The sequence below is a fragment of the Lepisma saccharinum genome, chromosome 22 (genome assembly GCF_977018435.1).
Source record: "Lepisma saccharinum chromosome 22, izLepSacc3.1, whole genome shotgun sequence".
NCBI classification, from domain to species: Eukaryota; Metazoa; Arthropoda; class Insecta; order Zygentoma; family Lepismatidae; genus Lepisma; species Lepisma saccharinum.
The window spans coordinates 973168-999134 of NC_139250.1; the positions used below are offsets into that span (position 1 = coordinate 973168).

General features: G+C 38.7%; 1 protein-coding gene across 1 annotated transcript in view; it reads left to right on the top strand.

The window, feature by feature from the left end:
- Window positions 1-25413, top strand: part of LOC146005043 (putative tubulin polyglutamylase TTLL9) — a 102717-nt gene extending 77304 nt beyond the window's left edge. Inside the window, exons 6-11 of the mRNA XM_083144189.1 lie at window positions 94-280; window positions 2939-3082; window positions 3506-3702; window positions 6106-6219; window positions 8009-8139; window positions 25199-25413. Coding sequence (XP_083000315.1) covers window positions 94-280; window positions 2939-3082; window positions 3506-3702; window positions 6106-6219; window positions 8009-8139; window positions 25199-25347 — 922 coding nt within the window. The 3' untranslated portion in view covers window positions 25348-25413. The remainder of the gene's footprint in view (window positions 1-93; window positions 281-2938; window positions 3083-3505; window positions 3703-6105; window positions 6220-8008; window positions 8140-25198) is intronic.
- Window positions 25414-25967: the final 554 nt, after the last annotated feature.

Sequence of the window (25967 nt, forward strand, 5' to 3'; positions counted from 1 at the left end):
TTGAAATATGCTTTCCTCAAAAGATCGTAGGATGCGCACAACAAAGAACTAAAATGGCGATGGACATTTTGCTCTCTCTCTGTCTCTGCTTAGGCTGAAGGAGCTGATCGAGTGGAAGAACCGTGAGCTGGGCAAGGACCCTCCCAGCATGGCCTCCAAGATGAACCTGGACACGGACGCCGCCTACGTGGACGTCTACATCGTCCAGAAGTACGTGGAGAACCCTTACCTCATCGCTGGCAGGAAGTTCGACATCCGCATCTACGTCCTCGTCACGTCCGTAAGTCCTCCTGCATTCTGTTATTCAGAGCTGACCCAAAAACATGACATCACAAAGGAGGTCAATTTACCCCTCCCCCCTTGAAAAATCGGTAAGGTCTAATTATAAAATTATTGTTATTATTAACGTTTCATTAATATTCACATAAATGATACATCATGAACAATAAATGATATCCTGTTGTGACAAAGTATTACTTATTATTTTCTCGGCATGACTTACATAGTGTTTCTGATTCTTGTGATATTAGTCCTACGCCCAATTGAGGAATGCCAGAAGAATTTGTAGAAGAACCAATCTTCTTGAGAACAGTTTTATTCTTCGCCAACCGTTCATAAAACTATCCCCAAACTTACCCCACGTATCTGACGCACAACCCGAGGTTTGTCTTTTGAGTTCCATGGAGTTACATGTGTAACTTGGAACTCTGAGGTATCAACATTTCAGTACTAGATGTAAGTATCTCCTAAGTTTCAAATTCTTGCTCATAGAGGCACCACTATGTTCGTGCTCCAACAAATAAACATAATACTCTCTCTCTCTCTAGCCTTCTTAAACCCGAAGGTTTATGGCTGCAGCAACACAAACCTTCCATCTGTCCCTATCCTGGGCAAGATCAATCCAATCTTTTCCATACTTCCATCTGAACGTTATCCCCCCATCTTCGTCTTGGACTTCCTACAGGTCTCTTACAATCAGGTTTCCCAACAAGAATCCTTATTTCCTCTCCTATTCGTGCCACATGGCCTGCCCACCTAAGTCTTCTTGATTTAATCATTCTATTAATATCTGGACATGAATAGAAATTATGCAGTGCTAAATTATGTAACCTTCTCCACTCACCTGTCTCCTCATCTATTTTAAGTCAAAATATTTTTTAAGGATTTTATTTTCAAGTACTCTTAACTTATCGAAGAGGTTTTCTCGGGCAATCAGCCGAAAGCTCGGAAGCCTATCCGGAAATCAACTGGCTGATTGCCCGAGAAAACCTCTTTGATATTCGCCGCCAGGAAAGCTTCAAGAATGAACTCTTATTGTATGTTCCTCTATTCACCCACTGATATCATTCAATATTTTGAACAACATGTGATTCTGACAATTTTCAAGAATCGGTATCGGTAAAACTATCGCTTGAAAGTGATATCGGCTCAGCCCTAGATGACAAAGGTCTATACTGCTTTATTTTTCTGTCTTTATTATATTCTGGTTTCTCTTTCTTCATCCTCCCTTCTCATGTATGTATTAATTCCTTCCTTTTTCTCCATTTCTTCCACTGTATTTTTGTTCCTTTCTCTGTCTTTTTATATTTCCGTATTTCCTTCTCTGCCTCTTTCTTTCTCGTTCTCTGTCATTCTCTTTCCGTCTTCCTTTTCTCTCCTTTTTATTATTTTCGTCTCTCTCTCTCTCTCCCATCTTTCTTCCTACTATGTCTTTCTTTCCTACTCGTCTTTCTTTTCTCTTTCTTTTTGTCTGGAGCTTACACTGAGCACAGCTGCGTGATGAAATTTGCGATAATTTGTGTGTCACGTGTTAACAAAATCCTTGCCTTCTGTGCAACCCGCACATTTCTTCCGTGCCGCTTCACTTCGCGTCTTCTGCTGTACTTGAAATTTTGATATCTTTCCACATAATAAATCAATTTTTCCTAAATTATTTTATAAATTCATCCCACCACCTGTTCTAGAAAATATTATTTTAATTTTTAAGTACGGGTCTCCGAGATGGCGTAGTGGTAATGACGTCGCCTTGGAACCAATTGGCCTTTCTGTCCATAACGTGGACAGATATTTAAGCATAAATCACTACAAATGGTGAAATTAGTGGTGATGTGATAAAGTTAATTTAGAATGTTTTTTTAATACTTCAAAAAGGTATATTCTTATTGCGTTCAATTTGTATGCATGATTACAAGTACACACGTACTAATAAGTGCAGTGTGTAGTCATATTATCATATTAGTATCTATTAGTAGCCACATCGTATGATTTACATAATTACACGTCCTGTCCAAAAGATTGGACGTGAATTGGAAGTGACGTCACTCTCGTGAGTCACGAGTTGCTATCCAAGGATGGAATTTAAGATCTCGAGTTCTTAGCGCGTAGATAGGGAGAATGTTGTCCAAATGCTGCATCCTCACGTATAGTTGAAGTCCTGATTCGAACGCCACTTTACTTCAAAGAAAGTTCCGTAAGATCAGTTTCGCTCTGACAACCATATGCCAAGTCCATGTGGAGTAAATGAGATGTTGCCAATTCAGTTTCTTTAGAGATTTCATAACGCGAGGTTCTGGTTATCTTTGCTAGGCTGTGTTATTGTGTCGTGCTATTCTTTTTTGTACAATGTGGAGATCTTTGGAGTGTAGCGTCGTCGCAGTTCGTGTTGGATGTCCAAACACTGGAGGTGATACAGCTATTCTCAGAAAGACAGGTGATGGCTCGAAACGAGATACGCGTCTGTTCTGCTTCTTTTCGAGCTGCGTCAAAGATAACGAACTCACGTTGCAATCAGGACGTCGACTATACCAACATGGCCAGCACGAGACAAACAGTCGTGTCTTCCCTGAATCGTTTAATGATCTGTCGTCCATCAGTCTGTATCTCTGGGTACAGCCTTGAAACAATCTTGGTTGATGGGAGTGTCTTTGTTGCGTTGCAGTTCACGCCGCTGAGGGTGTGGCTGGCGAGGGACGGATTCGCCCGCCTCTCGGGGGCCCAGTTCTCTTTGGACGCCATCGGCGACGCCAGGGTGCACCTGACCAACGTGGCCGTCCAGATGGCCGCCAGCGAGGAGGACGGACAGGTAAGGAGACAATACTCTATCTCTACGTTGCACGTTCCGCTAGGAAGTTGATGGAAAATCATCTTTCTATCTGGAGCTTGAAGACGATGCTAAACCTTACTGTAGTGCGTTTGGCTTCAATTAGAACCAGGAAACATTGTTTTCATTTTGCATTTTCGGCCCTTTTTTGGCTTTTAGATCATTTTTCAATATTTTTTGTCGTTTTTATTACATTTCTAGCATGCTCTTTTTAACAAGTACCTATTAATCGAAGATTTTGTCGATGCAAAAGCACAATAACTGAAATCCTTGGCAATGCATTAAATAATTAATTGTGATCAATTTATTTTTCCTCCTGCAAACTTAAAATTCCACTTTGAGTGTTCCTTGTTGGCCACCATTGTTGTTTTAATGAAGGTGAGTGTTGAGTGTTTCTGATCGCAGGTGTTCAAGTGGAGCCTCCGCCGCCTGCGCCAGCACCTGACGGCGAAGCACGGCCTGTGCGCGGTGGAGAGTCTGATGGAGAGGATAGCGGAGACCGTGGTGGCCAGCCTCCGCAGCGTCCAGAAGGTCATCATCCAGGACAGGCACTGCTTCGAGCTCTACGGCTACGACATCCTCCTCGACACGGACCTCAAGCCGTGAGTACATCCATCCAGTAGCTTCGGAATCGCGGGGACGGGATGTTAAAATCATAGATGTGCCTTGATGAAAGTTCAGACGGTTAAAGAAAACCTCATTCCATATCGCTGTTTTCTTGAATTCTTGGGGATGAAATAGGAGCGTATATGGAGATTGTGTCCGGCCCACTGAAATTAGCATTACTGTAATTTAAGGCGTTATATCGTACCCCTAATGTAGATATTGAACTCATATTTACTTAGCAAGGAAAGGAACGCAGAATGATGAGAGACAGTTAACGAAGGGGTGTTTGTATTTTCAACATTTCCTCTTTTGATTTGAACTGGGCTGCATTTTGTCACGCATCATCTAGTCGGTGAGAGACTTTTTTTACCTTTTGACTGGAGGAATGTCTACATCCAAGTCATCACATAGTTCTATAGTTTTTGTGAATATGTTTTCGTACCATGCATCTTCGACTTTAAGAACGTTTGCATACGCATCGATAAGATCGATGAAGTCTCCTACGTCGATATCGTCAGCACCATAAACCAGCGGGGGTTACCGTCCAAATTGGTCTGTGCGTGTACATTAGTAGTAAAAATGTAGATGAAGATTAATACTTTATTTCTATAGTTTTAAATAAAATAATTTTGTTTATAATTCTGTTAGTTTCATTAAGTGTTACCTGAAAAAAAATGTTACTAATTTCAAAAAGATCCTAGCTACAGTTATCGCTACTGAAAAGTAACTGTTACGTACAATTGCGTTACTTCCAACTACCGAATACCGTGTCTTATCTCTCGTGAGGGAGCCACTGCAAATAGAAGTGAGCAGTGGCGTACGCAAGGGGGGGTTACGGGGTTTAAACCCCCCCTTGAGCTTGTGAAATATTATGAAAATGCTATGGAAAAAAATTAAATGACCAATTTTTCACAGTCAAAGATCTGGGACAATAATATTACTATTACTACTTCTACTACTACTACTACTACTACTAATAATAATAATAATTTGAATTATTATTTCCATGCAGCATGGAGAAAAGCACAGCATTCCAAACACACGCGTCTTTCAGAGTGATGCCTTGAAAATAAACACGAGTTTATGAGGTTAGGTTAGGGTAACTATGATTTAAAAGAGAAAAGGTTGTTTTGTATCTCAGTTGCAACAATGTTCAATACACTGGCGTACGCAGGATTTTTTTTTTCGGGAGGGGCTGAAATAGTAAATGTGGATAACACATGGCTTCGTTTTGGAGGGCAGGATGCATAATAAAATATTTCGTATTTTTGGAGTATTTTAGCCTATTAAAATTGTATTCAAAGACAAAAATGGTAATCGGGATTCACTTTAAAAGAGGTTTCGCGTTTACACATTTTGATTTTTTAAAGTTCTTAACGGATTTTTATTTGAAAATTCTGATTTTCTCAAAATTTCGATAATGGCTGGAACACCATCGGCCACCCCTCTACGTACGCCAGTGTTCAACGAACATGTATTTTTTTTTGTGTGTGAACAATGAGAATTAACTAAAGAAAGTTGTTGGTTCGTTGTAAGAGGCTAATGTATAGACAAAGGCTAAGCGGACAAGAATACAGTCACCAGTCCGCCTTCCCATTGTATCGTTTACCGCAGCACGTTTGAATGTCTTCTCCCTTTAAAATGTTTCGCCTTGTTGACTAGACAATTATTCAAACGACAATAAGCTTAACTATTACAAAATGTTTTGTTGGTAAGAACAGCGAGACAATTCACATGTGAATTATCAGGGACATTTATGCGGGAAAGAAGCCGGAAAAATTCCGACTAATTCCGGGAATCGAACCCGGATCGCCTGCGTGGTTGTCCGACACTCTACCGACCAAACCATCGCAGCTCCTTGGATGAGTTCCATACTTTGATTATTTCAATTTATTTTAATATATTTTCTTGTATTTCTGGATCTTCTTCACCCTTGAAATGTCTCCCCTCGTTGACCAAACAATTATTTCGTAACAAAGAAACAAAAAAATGCTCCCAGGATTTGATAAAAATCGAATGACTAGAAATTAATTTCGTTCTAATGTTTTCATAAATACTATATTTATGTAGATCTCTACTACTTAATAGTAGTAGTAGTGCTATTAGTAGTTTTATTAGTATTAATTTAGATAATTAATTAATTATAAGTATTATTAATTAATTGTGATTATTATTTAATTAAAGTATAATAAAACAATGGTAATGTGAATTTGGAAAAAAGTTTTAGAAATAACACCCCTCTTGATGAAATCCTGCGTACGCTATTGGAAGTGAGTAAACAACTGAGTATCATATTTGTGGCATTTGCCCATAGAAATTACAGGTAAAAAACAATGATTTTATGCTGGAGTTCTTGTTTGAGTTAGCCAATCAACAGCCTTGCCCTGCTTCTCCCCCAGGTGGCTGCTGGAGGCGAACGCATCCCCTGCGATGGCCGCCACGGACAAGGAAGACTACGACCGGAAGCACGACCTCATAGAAGACGTCCTCAACATCCTCGACATGGAAGGGAGGTGGGTGTCGTTCGTGCTAATAGTCTATGGTCGTGGCCACGACAATTTTAAAAGTGTATAAGTTTCAGCTTTCCCTTCCAGGACACAAGCAGGATAAATACGAAATGATACTGATTATTCATTCCAAAGTCCATATCATAGGCGTAGCTAGAACTTTATATTTGGGTGTGCACAAAGAAAAAAAATGAGGTCTTGTGCCTTTTTCATAGCATATTTTGCAACACAATCACTTAGCTCTTTGACTGCACTGATGTTTGTAAAGGAATATAAATTCACTAAATGACAGTGTTGAAAATTTCTGAATATATGTAGTAGAAAAATTCAAATTGCATAGAAATTACACACACACAAAATGTTCATAAATGTTACAAACAAATACATCAAAATACACGTCATCTATAACAAGAGACACGTCTTTCAAAAGGTACAATGTTCTTAAACTCATCAATAACTTCATTTACATCAATAGACTAAGTTTCTTCCTGTTCCACAAATAGCTAGAGCAGGGCTTCCAATCTATCCTGCTTCTGAGTTGCTCTTAATTTAGTTTTAACTTGGGTAAGCTTGGAGAAAGGTCTCTCACACGTGCAGCTTGTGACAGGTATACAAGAAAGGCGCTGTAGTACAGAGTAGAATGCAGTAAATATCTTCTTTCTCTAATCACATCAAAATATCGAAAAACTATAGACACTCGTTTCATCAGCGATAATGCACACGTTTTTACCAAGTAATGACATTTTCAACTTCTTACAAACTGTCGCTTATTTTCTCTCTTATTGAAATATCTGTATTTAATTCTCTTTGATAAAGCAGCCCATTAGGGTGTGCCTAGGCACACCCGGCACACCCCGTAGCTACGCCTATGGTCCATATATATATATAGAGAGAGAGAGAGCATTCCCTGACATTCGCTACAAGACTCCGCGGCAAGATACCCGGCATCAGAACTTGTATTTCCCGGTGAACGGGTCCACGACAGTCGCTTATATTAAACCTCGTAAAAAAGTTTAGAGTAACAGGGTCAGTTCTGAATAAAAGTGGGAAGAAAAATGGGGAAATAAAGTATACAGAGACAATCCGCACACCATCCGTGAATTAAAAGAGAGTATTGTACGAAAAGTCGGGAGAATTACAGTAGACGAACTTCAACGTGTAAATGCAAATTTCCTTCGGAGATGCCAGGAATGTGTTGCAGCAGAGGGACATCATTTTCAACACCTTCTGTAGTCAAGGTTAGTACACAATATGTAAACTGTAATTCTAATAGCCGACTCTAGCGACTGTCGCGTACCCGTTCACCGGGAAAAACAAGCGCTGATGCCGGGCAGCTTGCCGCCGAGTCTCGTAGCTAATGTTAGGGAATGCTCTGTATAATGTATGTGTGTGTGCGTGTTTATGTAAATTAATATTTGATGTTATTTTTAACTTTCTTGGTAACGTAGTGTCAAACAAAGGTACTTGTAGAGGCAGGGTACTCAGTGAAGAAGACGCTTGGATTCTACAACATACACGCTACGCTGAAAAGCAACCATTCATCGGAATTGCCTTTTAATGTACCAATATTTAACTTGTGTTGAAAAGAGGAATGTAAAATTGTAAATTATAGGAATTTTTGGTGATGTTTTAAGGGTTGAAGTTGTGATTTGTACAAAGTGTGTTTCAGGTGATCTGATTTACCAAAGGGTCTGCGAGAGAGAATTAGTTACTTCTAGATGCAGTATTTGCTTTGTGCAGTACGTGAGGCTGTAAGGATGGATGCCTTTGAACATTTGGCGTTTCCGTGTTGCAGGCTGACCGGAAAGGAGACTCGCGTGGGTGGCTTCGACCTCCTCCACGACGACGGCCCCGTCTACGTGAAGGGCTGGGGGTGCGGGGAGGCCCCCCCGAAGGGCACCAAGATGCCCCTCAACGCCTTTCTCGGTGAGTATCGATCTTTCTTTCCATTACGTCAGCCTCTTGTGTCGATCGCGACGATAGCTTGACCAGGGTTCGAACTTGCGACCTCTGATTTCGTAGTGCGGATCATCTGGCCTCCCCACACATCCGCACAATCAGCAAACAGCGTACGCAGGTCCGGGTGTACACTCGCCGGCAATAACAATGGGACACGTAGATCCTGGAATACTGGCTCCCCTGCAAGGCGTTATGTGACTTGGCACACTGTACGGCGGTGGGAGATATTTCCTATTAAAAACCACTTTTCAGAATCTAGTTGTCCCATATTTATTGCCGCCGACTGTACGTATACATTTGGAGGCCGGATCCCTACTAACTGCAGGGCCTGGGTATTCTTTGCGAATGTTCCTTCATCCATTTCATCATCTCACTCATCCTCATCTTCGTGATTAGCCAAACGCGGTAGAGTAAAATGAACCAAATCAGTCGATCGAGGAATCAAACTTGTAAGTCCATTTCAGATTATTTTCATTAAATCGCACTAAAAACACTAACGTAAAAGAAAACACAAATATGAAACTCCACAACATTCACGAGATGACGCTCAGGCGACGGGAAACTCTTCTGTCCACTACTTAATAAATCCAGGGTTTCTGAATTTAACTCGCTATATTTATCTTTATAATATTCAGTTCTTGGGACAACATCACTTTTCACAATATATCTATCATACTATACTCGTACATATGAATGTCTTGGTGCAACAACATGATCAGCCACACTCGATACATTTTTCAATAGTGCGATTTTTTACCTTTGAAAAAGTCCACAATTTTATTATTCCTTTAACGTTCGTCAGGCTTCATAATTTTTGAAATGTATATATCATCTCTTCTCTGGCTCAAAGGAAGATGTGTTTTAACTGTTTTGAACATTACTCAAATTTAATTATATTTAAAAATAATACACACGATCTTAGACTTGTCATGTTTTTACCCTCATTTAATAAACTAACTGAAAGTTTCGCGGCGACAATATGGTAAGCCACATTATTTAAATAACTTTAATAACGATTACAACACCAAGCTTTTTTAATTGTCTAATAATAGGCTATAGTTGTAAATTTACGAAGCCATCCGATGAACTTCACATTGAAAAGTCGTCTGGTTGATGACCAAATATTTTGTCCCCAGGTAAATTCAAAAATTTCAGACTCAGTGGCATGACAAACCACAAATTGTGTTATCGTTTACTTGACTTGAAGACGACGAATGATCACCTGATGGTCGACAGTCAGTGGCCTCATCATTATTGTCTATGAGGGAACTAGAATTAATCATGCAGTCAAAAGTAAAAAATTAGACAATTTCCTCCTGGAATTGAGAAAAACGTCACAGCATGACGTCATCTTATACGGTGGCTTCTTACGATCTTCTCGAGAAAGAAGGAAAATCATGGTCTGCATGGTGCTGCTCTCTCTTAGAAATTTACGGAAATAACTCTGAAATAGTCAGATACGGTAGCAAAACGCCACTTGGGCCGAAAGTGTGCGTTGTCATGTTATTCACCAATCCCTTCATTTCAATTGTTTCCACAGCAGAAATTCATAAAAAGAATTTCAGTTGAGAGCAACGAACTACGAGATGCGCGGTAGTTGTCGGAATGAAAACTTGTTTGGAAAATGTAGCATTGCATTTACAGTATATGGAATATGAGCGATATGCCACACTAGAATAGACGAGAGAGAATAAGGTTCGTCCTTTTCCGATATGGGGCCATCAACACCCTCTCGCGCAAAGAGAATGGGATTACAAGAGAGACGAAAGTTCCGATACTCACAATGGAAACTTTTCAGCAGCCGACGGCCAATCCAGAATGAGAAATTTAAATGAGATTGGCCAATCAGGAAGAAGTATAGAGTCTGTGCTGCCGCCACCGGCATCTCCCCCGAACTACTGCGGTTACCATAGCAACGCCGGAAGCAACGCAACGCGGCTGCGTACAGGTAGAACCTATTCAACTTTTACGCTGAAACGCGCATTTCTATTTCGAAAAATTCGATGGCGAATTAGGCACTTTAAATTAAGCTGCGTGGTTGCTAAACACTATTAGCGAATTAATAAGCTTTCGAAGGAAAAAAATATGTATAATTTAAGCAAATGTACTTAGGAATTCAGGTTTCATTGTACAGGCTATTGCAATTTTAAAAGTGCAGAAATATAGACGTAAATTAGAATTTATCTTGAAAAGTACACGAAAAAAAAAAGAAAGGAAAACTTACTTATTTCGGTATACAGCATTTACTGAAATGCGTTTGTCATTCACGAACTTTGAATGTGTATCTTGTGTTGAACGGGAGAAATATTGTACCAAAAACTCATACAAGTCATGCAAGTGCGATGAAAGAAACACAAAAAACAACAAGAATGAAAACCCGATGTCATATCAGTGATAATACAGCCACAGCTTTATTTTTTTCCCCAGGAGGGAGCAAACAAACTATATCACCCTCATAATAGTGTTACCCTCACACAAACCAGTCCTTCAGTTTCAGTTATGTTCCTGCAATGCCCTTATCCTTATAATAATTAGGTCCTCCTCGATGGCGCAGTGGTTGCATAGTCGTCTTGCAATCAAGGGGTCCCGGGTTCAATACCCGGTGGAGGCACATAGTGGTTCGGATCCCACTTTAAACTGTAGGTCCAGTCCCGATTAGCCTTCTTGTGCATAAAGTGGACTTAAAACAACAAATCAATTAAACCTTATAAAAATTAACATAAATTACTGTTACTTAATGAAAATGTGCAATATATATATATAGTATATATTTTAGGTTAACATTCAATTTGTAGGGGGTGCCCCCCTTCCTGATGACCATGCACATATTTAACTCCATGATGATTTGATCATTTCTAAAAACCTTGTGTACTTGTTTTGTTCAAATATGAGGGAAAGTTTTTGCCAAACAAAATATGAATGCATTAAAAACTACACATTAAGAAAATTCAAACCCTTACCTGACACATTACTTACTGGAAATGTGTAAATAGCTCAACCAATGAATAATTTCATCTTTCCCAAATAAATTGTGCCAGAATTACATTTAATAGGATAATCGGGCTTCCTCAATGATGTAGTGGTAATACTGTTGACTTGTAATGAGGAGTCATGGGTGGAGGCTCAATGCAGTGGTTTAAACTTTAAACTCTAGGTTGTCAAAATTGGCCTCTTAAACCTCGAATTTTGACAAAAAATAATCTGGTTTTACTTAGGACCAGTGCTTTTTTCTGGGAAGAAAGGCTCCAGTACTCTCAAAGTATATTTCTTTTTGTGTTCATCATAAGAACTTTCCAGAATACAAAATAATGTTATTAGTTTTAATTTTCACCTACATAAAGACACTGGCATGGCGTACCGTTACATACCACCAGAAAAAAGCACTGCCTGGATTTAGCACACATAGCATGTAAATATTCCAATATAACATGCTTTTTCCTGTGACATATAGCAGGAGGAAATCTAAACCAGTGGTGTATTCTGAAAATTTGACCTGGTTTACTGCAATAATTTTTACTTATTGTATACGTTTATTATTTAATTAGATATAACAGAAATAAAACATCAATGCAGGCATTCAAGTAAAACAAATATTGAATTACGACAATTTCCACATATGTGAAAAAAGATGGATTAGCAGCATAAACCAGATAACATGGATGAATACACCACTGATGTAAACTCAATGAAAGGGGGGAAAAGCATCAGTCATCATCATCCACAGAAAAAATCAAAATTCAATTAAATTAAAAAGAAATCCCATTCATCACAACTTGCATGTTCACATCTTCACTTAAGAAAGTAAAAAATGCAAGAATTCAATTCTCTTCACCCACACTATGTGATCAGTTAATTTAATCAGATCCTTCTTATGATAAATTATTTTCCAGCAAGAAGTAAATGTAATAATCAAATTTTCATTATCGTTTATGTGGATGTACGTCACGGACACTGCCGGCTTGTAATGAATACACTGACTTTCAATGGAATCGTTACAAGCCGGCAGTGTCCATGATGTACATGTTAAAAAGTGTTGATCATGTGGAAGAAATTATTTTCATCAAAATTTGAATGAAACTGAACCCAGGTAAATATGATATTGTTTGGGATAGATTAGTGTATGTATTATTATTTGTGTTATCAATGTGTGAAAATTTGTATATCTTAAGTATTCATTATACTTGTCGCCACTAGGTGGCAGGACAGTGCAGACTCTGCTTCGGAGACTGTGCAGGGCGTGGTACATATCGGGAAATACCCGCACTGTACGAGAGAACAGCGAGAGACATTGCTACACGGTGGTAGACTCCTTTCCAATGTAGTCCAGTGTCAGTGTACATTAAATAGTGTATATAATCAGTCCAGTGTTTAAATAAGAAACGCAACAGATATATTTATATATATATATATATTATCTGATGATAAATTGATCACACAACCATTGCTACATTAAAGAGTAGCATTTTTAATTGATTTGGCCCACTTCTGCAGAATATTCAACATCTAAGAAATAGCAGAAGACCCTTGACAGGCAAACTAACAATACTATTGCTTTTTCTTACAACCACTGCAAGTTTTTTGTGGAGAAATGCAGTAACAATAGGCAAGCAAACAAAAGGATAATATAAACAAAGACGGATACTCAAAATTTCATTATTGTCTAATTCATCATAACAGTACAGAAATATGTAATAAAAATATATAAATTACATATGAGTAATTGTTTCTCTTTGTAAAGATAACAAAAGTACCAGAAACAAAACCTCACCTAATTTTGTAATTTGTGATCAAATGAAGATTGATATGACATTTTAACCTATAGCCTATGATTGTTATGATATATGAACCTATACTTATATTGGATTGATAAACATTGTTCATTTCTATATCAGCTGATACCAATAAACTATCAATAATCTGTCCCTTCTATTTTGGGCAACTTCTCTGACATGAATGGATATGCAAGGAAACACCCATGCCCTGACCCAGACTTGAACCGGAACCTTTGGTTATGAGATCATTCCATGTGTTTGGGCACAGAGATAGGACTAATAATATTCTTAAAAAAATAAAAAAATGATTGTTCAGTGAAACCCTTACTAACATGTGTTGCAGCATTTTCTTTATTACGTGCCCAAATGCAAAAAATACTGGGTCTTGCACACAAACAAATGTGCCACGGAAAACTGGAAATACTTTAATAATAATAATGTAATAGTTGACTTGTAGACTCATGCAGATCATTGTCACTATATTTTTAATGCAAAAAAATAACACATGGGTTTATTTCACAATGTACGCTTCTAAAAAGACTGAATTGCAGTGAATATGTCTTGGTTATTAAATTAAAAAGAAGCAAGAATTCCCTGAAAACTTTTGGGACTAAACAACAGAGCAAACATTTCTATAGTTGTCTTGCAACTTACCATCAGGTAGGGAATCTATACCCCAAGCTCCGTCAAAGTATGAGAACAGGTTGTCAAAACAAGAACTTTATTTTAATTTTCATGAAATTTCCTTCATAACGCTGACACTATTCATTGTAGAGTACATATACCTTGCTTTTCAAGTACCAATCTGAAATACTCTTCTTATCTCCCCTTATTCAATAAAGATACATTAAATCTAATAAAGGAAAGGGTAAAAAGGCACCTGCAAAATATGCAAATCCTCACAGTATATCACTTTCTTGCATACACACACACACACACAAATGAGCAAATGTCCACAACAAGAATTGAACTTTTGAAGAATCAAAGCACTCACCAATTACTTTTATCTTGACGTAAACTATATAACAAGAAAATATTTCAAGATCAGAAGATTTTGGAGCATGGAAACACATATTTACGCGTTTATGGTTGAGCTATTAGAATATATTCCACAACAGGACATCTTTGCACAGTGGGGCAGTAAAATTAATATCTTATGAGTTTTTACTTCATTTCACACTTGTCACTTAATCTGAGCTGAAACCACTTTCACATTATGTATAGACACTGCACAGTATTTCTCCGCATTGCGCACTTCCAGGACTGGTCTTACAACAGCATCCAACCAATGGGAACATCTGTAAAACAAAGAAGAAAAGTTAAGATTACTTTCACTCTTAATTGATAGTTGTACATACATGCAATGAAAATCACATATGCACCCTAACTAGGTGATCTAAACACACACACACACATGTGCATATAAAATTCAAGATCTGAAGAAATTGGAATTTGTAAAATTTAAAGTTTGTTCACATGATGCTTATTCTTTATGTTGGAGTACTAAATCAGAATTTTAAATTGTATTTGTTATGTACCCTAATTACCCTATGAGTGTGTGCCTTGGCTGCCACTACTTTCATCAGGTGGTGAGAAGGTACTAATTTACTATAGCCTACTTCAAACAGATTTCTTCATTTTTACACAAGAAACTACTTACCGTAATAAGTTCCTGTAGCATTGTCTAACATATGGAAGGTGTTTTCTGTCATGCCTGAATGTATCATAGCGGAAATTATTTTTTTAACTATGTTTGCCTAACCTAACCTTACATAATGTTTCTTGGGGATGGAAAAAATTTTAACTATGTTTGCCTAACCTAACGTTACGTAATGTTTCTTGGTAATATTCATTCCATCCTCAAGAAACACTACATAAGGTTAGGTTAGGTTTAGTTAGGCATAGTTAAACAAGAATAACAACTTCCGCTATGCCTAACTAAACCTAACCTAACCTTATGTAGTGTTTCTTGAGGATGGAATGAATATTACCAAGAAACATTACGTAACGTTAGGTTAGGCAAACATAGTTAAAATTTTTTCCATCCCCAAGAAACATTATGTAAGGTTAGGTTAGGCAAACATAGTTAAAAAAATAATTTCCGCTATGATACATTCAGGCATGACAGAAAACACCTTCCATATGTTAGACAATGCTACAGGAACTTATTACGGTAAGTAGTTTCTTGTGTAAAAATGAAGAAATCTGTTTGAACTACAGTAAATTAGTACCAAAAATGGTTGCTCGCATGAGAGAAAATGCATTCCGATGTAATATTGATACGTATCAACAACTAAAGAGTGTATGCATCAGTGTAACAGGCCACGTCATAGATAATGTGCATGCACAGTTCAAACCCTGGTGAAAATAGCTCAAAAGCTAGCTTCATTGTGACATAGGTGTGTGTGTACACACACTCTTTCTTTCGATGTGTTTTCTTCATTTCTTCATTGAGAAATTGCTTTTCAGTACTGCTTTACAAACATATTGTATCGTTGAAGCATTTACTTATGAAGCAGAAAACCTATATTCGAGTTTTACAGACTGAGCTTCTAGAGTGTTGAACTCACAATTTTGCCTCCAAAGGTGGTTGGTATCTTGAAAGTACTCCTAGACGTCTCCTTAACATTGGAGAAAAAAAACCATAAATTGAACGGTGACTCCAAATCAAATCACCGGATATCCGTTCTTTTTGCCTACGTCTTGCTTCAGCCAACACGTCTCGCAGGTCAAAAGTGTGAAATTAAGTGAAAATAGAGGGTGGACCAAAGTATCATGCATCCGAGTTATGAATGTCTACAATCATATACGCACACCCATACGTAATAATATATATTTATTTTTGGAAATCATACTATTAACAAACTAATAATTTTCCAACTACATTTTCTTAATGTGAGTTAAGATTTATTGTACATACCTGTCAGGATTCTTCGGAATTTTTGAGAAACGAAAGCTTCACATGGTGTTGATTTCTGCCGCAAATCAGACGAACTCGTAATTCGATCGTACGAGGCACAGTGGGCTTTAAAATGCACTTCAACTGTTGCTAGTGGGCTAAAGAAAACAGCCAGATAGCATCAAAACAACACGCCAAACACGGAACACGAACAAAAATCAGCGTCCGACCGACGCGAACGAACATAGACGGTTACCCACCAATAGTGATGGGTCGTTCGTGAACGAGTCGTTCCTTTTGAACGACTCCCTCTTGGGAACTGTGAACTGCTCGCTCCTTCGGAGTGAACGAGCAGTTCCTCTATGGTAGTTCCTCGGAGTCGTGAGCTTTGAGTGTACGTTGTCAACCGCTCCTGCAGTTCCAGCTCCGTCGATGACTCATGACTGCGAGAGAGCGAGCGACCGTGTTTTGTTTTGTTTCTGCTGTGTACGTGCTCTGGTTTTCTTGTGGTAGGTGGAGTAGTAGGCGGAGTTCCCTCTCTCCTAATTCTTTTCACTCAAGCTAACTCAAGCAAGTTCTCCCCCACCCCCCCTCACTTCAGCTGCACGAAACCAACATCGAGAGGAGTTGATCGTTCCTTTGAATGGCTGCTTGAGTGAGCGAGCTCCGGTGAACTGCCTCCCGAAAAGGAACTGCCATGACAAGTGGTAGTTCCTCAGGAGTCGTGAGCTTTGCTTGTATGCTGCCAACGCTCCCAGTTGATGACTCGCTCCTACGAACCTGCGCGAGAGAGAGGGGAGAGAAAAAGAGAGCGCGAGAGCGAGCGAAAGAATGGACTTGGAAATTCTATTTTTGTCTTTTCTGTCGAAAGTTAGGGAGGGTCACGTGAATCGCTGAACCAATCGGCTTTGACCAGTTGCCGTGTCGAGGGGGAATTCTCGTGGTATTCTGCGTTGCCAAGTGTATGCCTGACAGCAAAAGTTCGGCGTTATTGTGCGGTTTGTTTGTGCTTTTTTTTTCGTATCTGTGATTTTTATACTGAAAGATGATGAGCATAACGCGAATACACCGGCGAAATCGAAAGAAAAAAAAAGTCGGGCGTGGTATTCCTATGCGTGGCCAGACTCGTGCAGTGCGAGATTATTTTAAAAATGAAAGAGATAATAATGGCCCTTTGATTCAGTTTAAAAAAGTGATTGGGAGAACAGCAGCTGCTCTGGGAATTATCAGAACGTCCGTGATGTCCATCTGGAAGGAAAAGTCCCGCTTAATGGAGACAGACGCATCATAACATGCTATAGTACCACTGGAGTAAGCAGGATTTTATTTCGGAGGGTTGGAATTGTAAATGTGGATGTTAGAAAGCTGCATTTTTTCCCGTGGGGCGGAATAAGTAATAAAACATTTCATAATTATTAGAGTTGAACGGATATCCACACCCATTCTGATTCTCTTACCTATCTCACCGATACCCTTGTTTGAAAATGACGCGTATTAATTAAAAGCTGTTTAAAATATTGACTAATATTAGTGTAAGTAAATACTTCCAATTGTGTGTATCAATTTATTAGGGTTATGCTTTAAACGTAAGAATTGCATCAAAATCTGAAAATACTATTACGTAATCACAAAATACATTTTTCCATACAACATTGGTTCAAAACAACGGAAACTTGGAATTATGCATAAATTCAAGGACACCCTGAAAGTGCTTGCTGCATATTTGCAAGCCTCGCGAAAGATCAAAATATTGGAAAAGTATCGGCCGGTGTCGGTAAATATAATCCAACCGATATCTTCCGATACTGATACCACGGGTAAAAGTGGTTTAATGACAAAAATTGTATTTGAGAGGTTGATTTAAGAGGTTCTTCAGTTACCAATTTGGTTTTCCTGATTTTTTTAAAAAATACTTTTAGTTGACACTTTTGAATTTCTCAAAATTTCGGGAGGGAACTGCAGCCCCATGAGTCCCCCTGGACCCAATCACCCATTCAATATTACATAAATTCTGAATTCAACCTAAATTTCGGGATCTTACTAAACATTCTGTAGATACTCTTGTGAGGATATCAGTAAAACACACAATGTTCGTTCACTTCCAATCAATATATAATTCACTATTTGATATCGCTGTGTAGACAACAATGAAATTAATATAAACTATAAAGGATGGATAATATTGAGTAATCGGAACTCGACGTGCAATTTTAACTGGCGAGCAAAACGAAATATGCCACAAGTAACTGGACCCTAAACCTTGATTGCAGTGCAGATGTTCATACGAACAGTCTACAATACCCCTAGAAAGAATTCTAACCCTCCGCAATAATTCCGAGTTTTCAGCTCATCGTCCCCCCCCCCCTCTCGAGAGAATCCACTCCCAAAAAGGCCAAGCACGGCGAAGCCTGTTGCCTAGGGTAGCAAGCGAAAGAGTGGGTCTCCGCCTCCCTGCCTCTGCCTGAAATGCGAGCGAGCGAAGGGTGCATGTTGACAGGAAAAGATGTCCTGTACGACTGGACTAAAAAAAAAATCAGACTCTCAGACGTTTGGCAACACCGCTTTCGCCCCCCCTTCACACTAGCACAAGTGGAGACGAAAAGTCTGGGTTCCTCAAGTCCAAACTCTAGCTGTTTATGTTTTCTTCCATTCTTGCGCGAAGGCGGATTCCTCCCCTCTAATTCTTTCCATTCCCTCCCCCGCTCAACGAAATCAACTTGGAGCTGTGTTGGTATGGTAGCTCCTGTGAACGACTCTTTCAATGAGCAAGCTCCAATGAACTGCCTTTCTAAAAGGAACTGCCTCGTCCGAGAGCATGCTCCGTGGCCTCGTCGTTCCTTTGAACGACTCCTGGTGAACGACTCCTTTCGGTGAGCGAGCTCCGGTGAACTGCCTCCCGAAAAGGAACTGCAATGACCCATCACTACCCACCAATTTCAAATTCAAACCTGAGCACAGCGCAACGCCACCTTCAGTTGTCAACAGTGGAGCGCTACGTTAGTTGGGGGAGATGAACGAGATGCCGCTAGTGTCGCTGAGATCCCCACTTCCCCTCACTTCCCCTCCTAGCAGACGACGTGCGATTTCCACATTTGGGCGGACTTTCCCCTCTCATATAATCCCATTCTCTTTGCTCTCGCGGCCTGTTAACAAAACATCTGCGTAGTATCACCACCCTGTCAATGCCATCAGAAACCCGAAAAATATCCCGGCGGCCTTCAGGGATCCAATGGAAGGGGACGTTGTGTGGAGACAAAGCTTGTTTTCCAACCCGTAAGAGCTGGAAGAAAACAGAGAGTGCCATCGGTCAGCCTGCTGATGTCCTCAGTCTTGCGAACTGCACAATTAAGTGTCCAAGTGTACTGTATACTGTCAGTGATGTAGCATCTTCACCAAACTAGTCAAAATTTATATTCATAAATAAACTATAAAGTTTCAAAACATAGGGGAAACACAAAAATATGATTGCTGACATACGGATGACATATTCTATATGAAGATAAACGTTTTAGAGCGTTCGGTCTATTAAGACAGCTAACATGTCCATGGACACATCCGCCAAATAGAGTTGGTAAAACTCGCTGGCCGCGGTCACACTTTTTTCAAAGCGCTTTGCGAGGTGAAAAGTTACTGTTTTCCGGGCGGGTAAATTTATTTGTTTGCTTCAAAAACTTTAGTGCTGGCATTGTTTACTATTTAGTACGGGAGGAACTACGTGGTGCAAAAGCGGACTTGTGAATATTAATGTGTGAAAATCTTGAAATTGTTTCAATCATCCGCGATCGTCTGTTGCATTAAATACGTTTGACAACAGACCAACTGAAATTCGAAAAAATGAACAACTGCGCCAGGATATTCATATTTCCCTTAGACGTTATGGAAACAGTATCAGATAGAGTGCTATTTTTTTTCATTATAACGTACCATGTAGAAGCAATGAATTCTTGGTTTTCTTAATTTTTCGGGATCTGCTTCCCAATAGAAAATGTCACCGCACGCCACTGCACAGAAGTGTAGTTCAGAGTTCCAGATCGCAAGGACTGTTACGACAAAATTTCAAGTTAATCTGCACGAACCAGAAAGCGGGGTAGCGGTAAAGTTGGTTCGGTTACCTGAAGATCGCAGGTTCGAATCTCTTATGGAACCCATTATTTTTTTATTTTTTTATTTTTTTAGATGGAGTAGATTTCATTTATTGTCTACACTTATAAGAGACAAAATATGAAAACAATTCTTTCGGCAAATTTAATTACTCGTCGATGTCACTTGGGATATGTTATTCCATGTAGTTTCTCTAATACTAAAATAGTTCCTACAGAAAGCAATAGGGTGGACAGAAAGAGATATTGGTAAATGGCGTAACGTTCTATACATCTGCTGAAGGTAAATTATTAGTTATCTTTTTTATTAATTTATTTTAAAACCTTAACGGCCTTTTACGTCAACTTCATGTAGCTTTCGGGGAGCGGGAAAAGAGGACGAAACAAAATTATAAACACACATGAAGTCAGTGTTACAATTGAAGAAACTGTAGCGCCCTACCGTAGAACACACCATCTAATTTAGAACACCGAGCTGGCGTTGAATGTTCAACTCTGAAAATATCGAATTGTACACACCATTTCCCAGTGGCGTGTGGTGACCTTTTCCGTTGGGGAAGCAGGTCCAGAAAAATTAAGAAAAGCAAGAATTCATTGCTTCTACATGGTACGTTATAATGAAAAAATGAACACTCTACCTGATACTGTTTCCTTAACGTCTCTAAGGGCCGGTTGCACCATCGCCACTTAATCTGCCACTTTACAAAGTGTTGGATAACGACAGGCGGGAGATTTAGGCGGCGGTGGGTTGCACCAAGCATTTTTATCCTCGGCCTTGTAAGGTGGAACTTTCTCCTGCTTGCCGTACGACCTGGCAACAGAAACTGGAGAAAGTTGTGTTTTCGATTGTGTTTTGTTTGTTTATTACGTACTAATATCTGCTTGTCAATTCCAAATGGATGCTTTTTCAACTGAAATATGTTTAAAAAACTAAATATTTATTGCAATAAAATGAAACAGGTGATAGAAGTAGGTAATGCATGTGTCGTACTCTCATATAATATCAAATGTATGTTAAATGATACAATATAACCCGTAATCTTTCGAAGTAGTGGGAAGCTTACAAAATTTTCAATTTATTTTTCACGTACTCCAATTAACATACTGCAAAAAGAATATTCCTCGTCTTATCTTTCAGTAAGACATACGGTCCCTTTTTTTAAAAATATTAAACACTACTAAACAGTGACCAAAATTTTACTAAGTCGTAACAAATGCAAGTTACATTTATTCAATTTTTAGTGCAAGGCTGACATATCTGAGTTTGTGTAAATATACGGAATTTATCATTCGTTTCTGTTAATAATTTATCAATCCGTAACCCCTTCTTTAGCGAATAGCGAGTATTAGTATTATCAACGTTGACCATCTTATAGGTTTCTTCTTTATTTATAATGCAGCTTTTGTGAAAGTTGGTTAACGATGCAGATGAAAATTAAATTTTTGTATTCAAAACAAATTCGAATAGCACAAAAAAAATCGTTAATCAACGGTTCCATGTACAAGGTACATTTTGGGAATTACTATCATCTTAGCACAAAAGGAAGAATCAAATAGTAATGTAAAGTACCGTAGTACTGTATGTACGCATGTTTTGTTCTTATTAAGAAAAAAGAAGAAACTCCAGGCTGTATATACTTTCAGATAGTTAGTTTCGTGCAACGTTACATGCTAGTGCAATGCAAGAACGTATATATTTCTTTACAAAGAACAGTAATATTCACCAGGAAAATATACATTGTATATACGTACAAGCTGTGTTCCTTTTTAGACGAGCAGATAGGGACAGTATTAGCACCTTGGGTAATACATGCTAAGAACACCAAACATGCCCTGCCTAACCTATCCACGTATGTATATAATAGCTTAAATAAACAAATTATAATTTGCCAAACCTATTTACATGCTTATTTATGCTATTATATGCCTACGTGGGTAGGTTAGGCAGGCCAGGTTTGGTGTTGTTAGCATGTATTTCCCAAGGTGCTAATGCTGCCCCTAGCCGCTCGTCTTTTTAGGCCAGTTATTTTGAAAAATCAAATACAAGATCATGTGTATTGCATATGAATGTTAAAAAAAAAACAGAAAAAACTTGAGTGCACGTTTTATGCATCTTCAGGCATGTAGATTCGTGCAAGGTTTATTACAATGGTGCATTTTCTTTGTATCTACGAAACGTAACACCATTCGGAAATTGTTCCTTGTATATGCGTATCAACGCCGTAAAGATACTGCTGTACCTGTCTCTATTATTATTATTCTTTGCCAGTTTTAAAGTTAAAGTACAAAATCTCGCACAATGTAATGAAAAATATGTTACTTCACATAAAACGTTTCCTCTAAGTAGTAAATACCGAAAAAAACTTTGGCATTTACGTCTTATGCTCTCCCATGAATATTAGGGTAGGGTTAGTTAGGTTAGGTACAAAACCAGTAGGAAATTGTTCCTTGTACATGCATGTCAACATCGTAAGGATGCTTGTTACCAGTAAACTTTTTTTTTTGCCAATTTTGGAAGTTAACCTACAAAATCACACACATACAATGTATACATTTCTTAAAAGATTAGTATTACGTCTTATATACTACTAGGTATGTAGTTTCTTGCAAGGTTATTATTGTAAATGTGTGTGTTTGTAAAAAACACACCACCATTCGGAAATTGTTCCTTGTACGTACATATGTATGAACTGGACGGTAAGAGTAGCTACTGCTAAATATTATACGTGCATTCTTTGCCAGTTGTTATTCGGAAACAACACATTACTTGTTTATTTGCAATGTTACATTCACATCAATGGCGACGGAAGTGACTCTAATAATATTACACGTGTTTTAATCTTAAAGATTACAAATTACCAGGATTGCGAAAAAGCAACTGATGCATGGTGTACATTTCGTATATTGCGTTTTGTTGAAAAAAATTGTTACAGCAAACACACATTCATTTATTTGGAACGGCATTTTAATACAATTTTGCAAGCATCAAACGCATTACTTTAACCTGGTTTTATTTTCTGTATCCGCATGCACTCAAATCCTACATACGAAATTACAGTGAAACTGCTAATGCTAATATCAATATACAACATTTTCGGAACACACACGAAAATGACCATCTAATATTCATTTCTACACATATATTTACAAACGTTGCTTTATTTATTGCCGTTCCTGGGATAATTAACAAATCCGCCTTTTTTTGCTGTTATTTGGTAATGCAAAACATGCAGCAAACTTTCGCAATTTGCAACAGCTGATCGAGACTTTGCCATTTTATCAACTATAAAAGTGTAAACACAGATTATACTAGGTGCTGCACGTATCTGTTGGCTGCACAGTGTACTGCTTTTCCATGTTTACCTGGCACTTAACGCGTTAGGCGGAACCCCGACCGCCACTTACGTTACACGGGACTTTAAGTGGTAGGTAACGTTAGGCGGACATTGAACAACCGCAAAATGGTGTTAAGTGGGGGATAAGACGTTAAGCGGAGATGGTGCAACCGGCCCTAAGGGGAAAGATGAATGTCCTGGTGCAGTTGTTCATTTTTCCGAATTCGAATTTCGTATTTAATGCAACAGAAGATCGCGGATGATTGAAACAATTTCAAGATTTTCACACATTAATATTCATAAGTCCACCTTAACACCACGTAGTTCCTCCCGTAGTAAATAGTAAACAATATCAACACTAAAGTTTTTGAAGCAAACAAACAAATTTACCCGCCTGGAAAACATTTACTTTTCACCTCGCAAAGCGCTTGAAAAAGTTTGACCGCGACCAGCGAGTTTTACCAACTCTATTTGGCGGATGTGTCCATAGACATGTTAGCTGTCTTAATAGACCGAACTCTCTGAAACGTTTATCTTCATATAGAATATGTCATCCGTATGTCAGCAATCATATTTTTGTGTTTCTCCTGTGTTTTGAAACTTTATAGTTTATTTATGAATATAAATTTTAACTAGCTTGGTGGATATACTACATCGCTGAAAGTATACAGTACACTTGGACACTTAATTGTGTAGTTCGCAACACTGAGGACATCAATAGACTGAACCGATGGCATTCTGGCTCTCTTTCAGCCCTTACCGATTGAAAGACAAAATTTCCTTCCACATAGCGTATCCTCCCATTGGATCCTTCAAGGTCGCCTGTTGATTTTTCGGGCCCTTGCTAGCATCGCAAGCTACAGGCTGGCCAAGGTGATGTTACGCAGATGTTTTTTCAACACGCCACAAGAGGGTGCTGATGGGCCCATATCGGAAAAGGACGAACCTTGGAGACTTGCAGGTTGATTCTGTTGAGGCAACCAACATGGAAGGAATAATGAAAAACCAAAAGTGAAAGAAGTAATTCTGTAACAGTTCTGCTGTGTGCCAGCACTGCTGGCCTTGCTGTACCGGAGTGCACGCGCATGCTATTTCCCCTTCAAGTGATTGTGTTTTCACGGAATAAAAACAGTTAATTTCAAGACATTTTAGAAACTACAGAAAATATCAAGATTAACCTCTTTTAAATAAGATCCTTTGGAATTTTTCTGTTCTTCAGATTACGGAAAATCGGAAATCATTTCCTAAAGCCACGATCTGACCTTAACAATTCAGACATCATCATTTTGAGTTATTACTTTTTATTTTTTACTCTACCCTTCAGCACGTAAAAAGATAAATCAGAGATACCCTTGACAGTAGATTAAGTGGTACGATCTGTTTCGTATCTGTGCATTGTGAAAAGCACAAAAATACAAAGAACTGATCATCAACAAAGTGATAGATGTTTATGGAAAGGCGAATCTAGTTTCTATCTAAATAATAGAGTCGAGTCTGAACTTGCATACAGAGCCAAAGTATTATCAATTTAGTTTGAATTTTATGATTTGTAAAGTAATAATATTAGCAATAATAATAATAATAACGATAAACATTTATGTGACTGAAAGGCAAGATATGAAATCTTACTCTGCCCCCCCCCCCCCCGAGAAAATATCCTGCGGGCGCCCTTGACCCAAAGAGGTACAAGGACCATAATACGTAGCAAAACACACGCAATAAAGAATGCCATGTTGTGCACCCACTAAAAGAAGGGAACAAAATTGAATAGATGCGTTTCGTTCTGCCAAAAACAATAATATTAACGTTATATAAGTTCTTACACACTTAATGGCATGGACACATTAAGACCTTTTGTAGAAGCGAAAACTTGCATCCACGTTTTGTATTAATTAGTTGATGTACGTCTTTCTGCGACAGGCTGCCACAACGACAGAGGAATTCAACTCCACGAACTCTGGGAACGGATTGGTCAAGTGAAGAAGGTGGAGGAGAGCCTCAAAGCAGACGAACCGAAGAAAGGGAACAAGGACGCAGGAGAAAAGATTAAAACAGATTTAAGCGCGTGAATTCGTATTGAATCTCTTTTGCCAGTATAATTTCGTCACAGTTTTGTTGATAGCACAGTTAGGTGTGTATTTTCATTTACCAAAAAAACGAATCTAATAAATTGATTTCGCGAGAGAAAAGGTTTTCTTTGTAGTTGCGTTGTTTGTTGACAGCAGACAGCAGGGAATCGCCACCAGGTGAGGGTCTAGCCAGGGGCGGCTCAAGATAAAATTTTCACCCGGACGAGGTGGATTTCTCGCGCCCACTGCTCCATCTTTCTACCTAGTCCTCGTATAGAGCGACCGCAAGGAAAACAACCTTCGACGAAAAGTTTCCGCGCATCTTTTCCGTCCTCCGTTCAGCTCGAGCCATAAGAAAGCATGCTCCACTCTGCCCCTCCCCTCCACGCGGAAGTACGGTGCACAGGAGTCGCGGGTCTGCGCATGTTTTTTTGCTTGTGGTTCCACTATACTTTCCACCTTTCCCCAATAAGAAGAAAAGACCGACGAAAAATAATAGCCTTATTTTCAAAATACTTTAGATGCTACTGTTAAAGAACACGTTTATTGTGTGTTGACAATACCTACATAATGACGTCAAAATAATAGTAATATCTTAGCTTAAATTGCTTCATGATTTT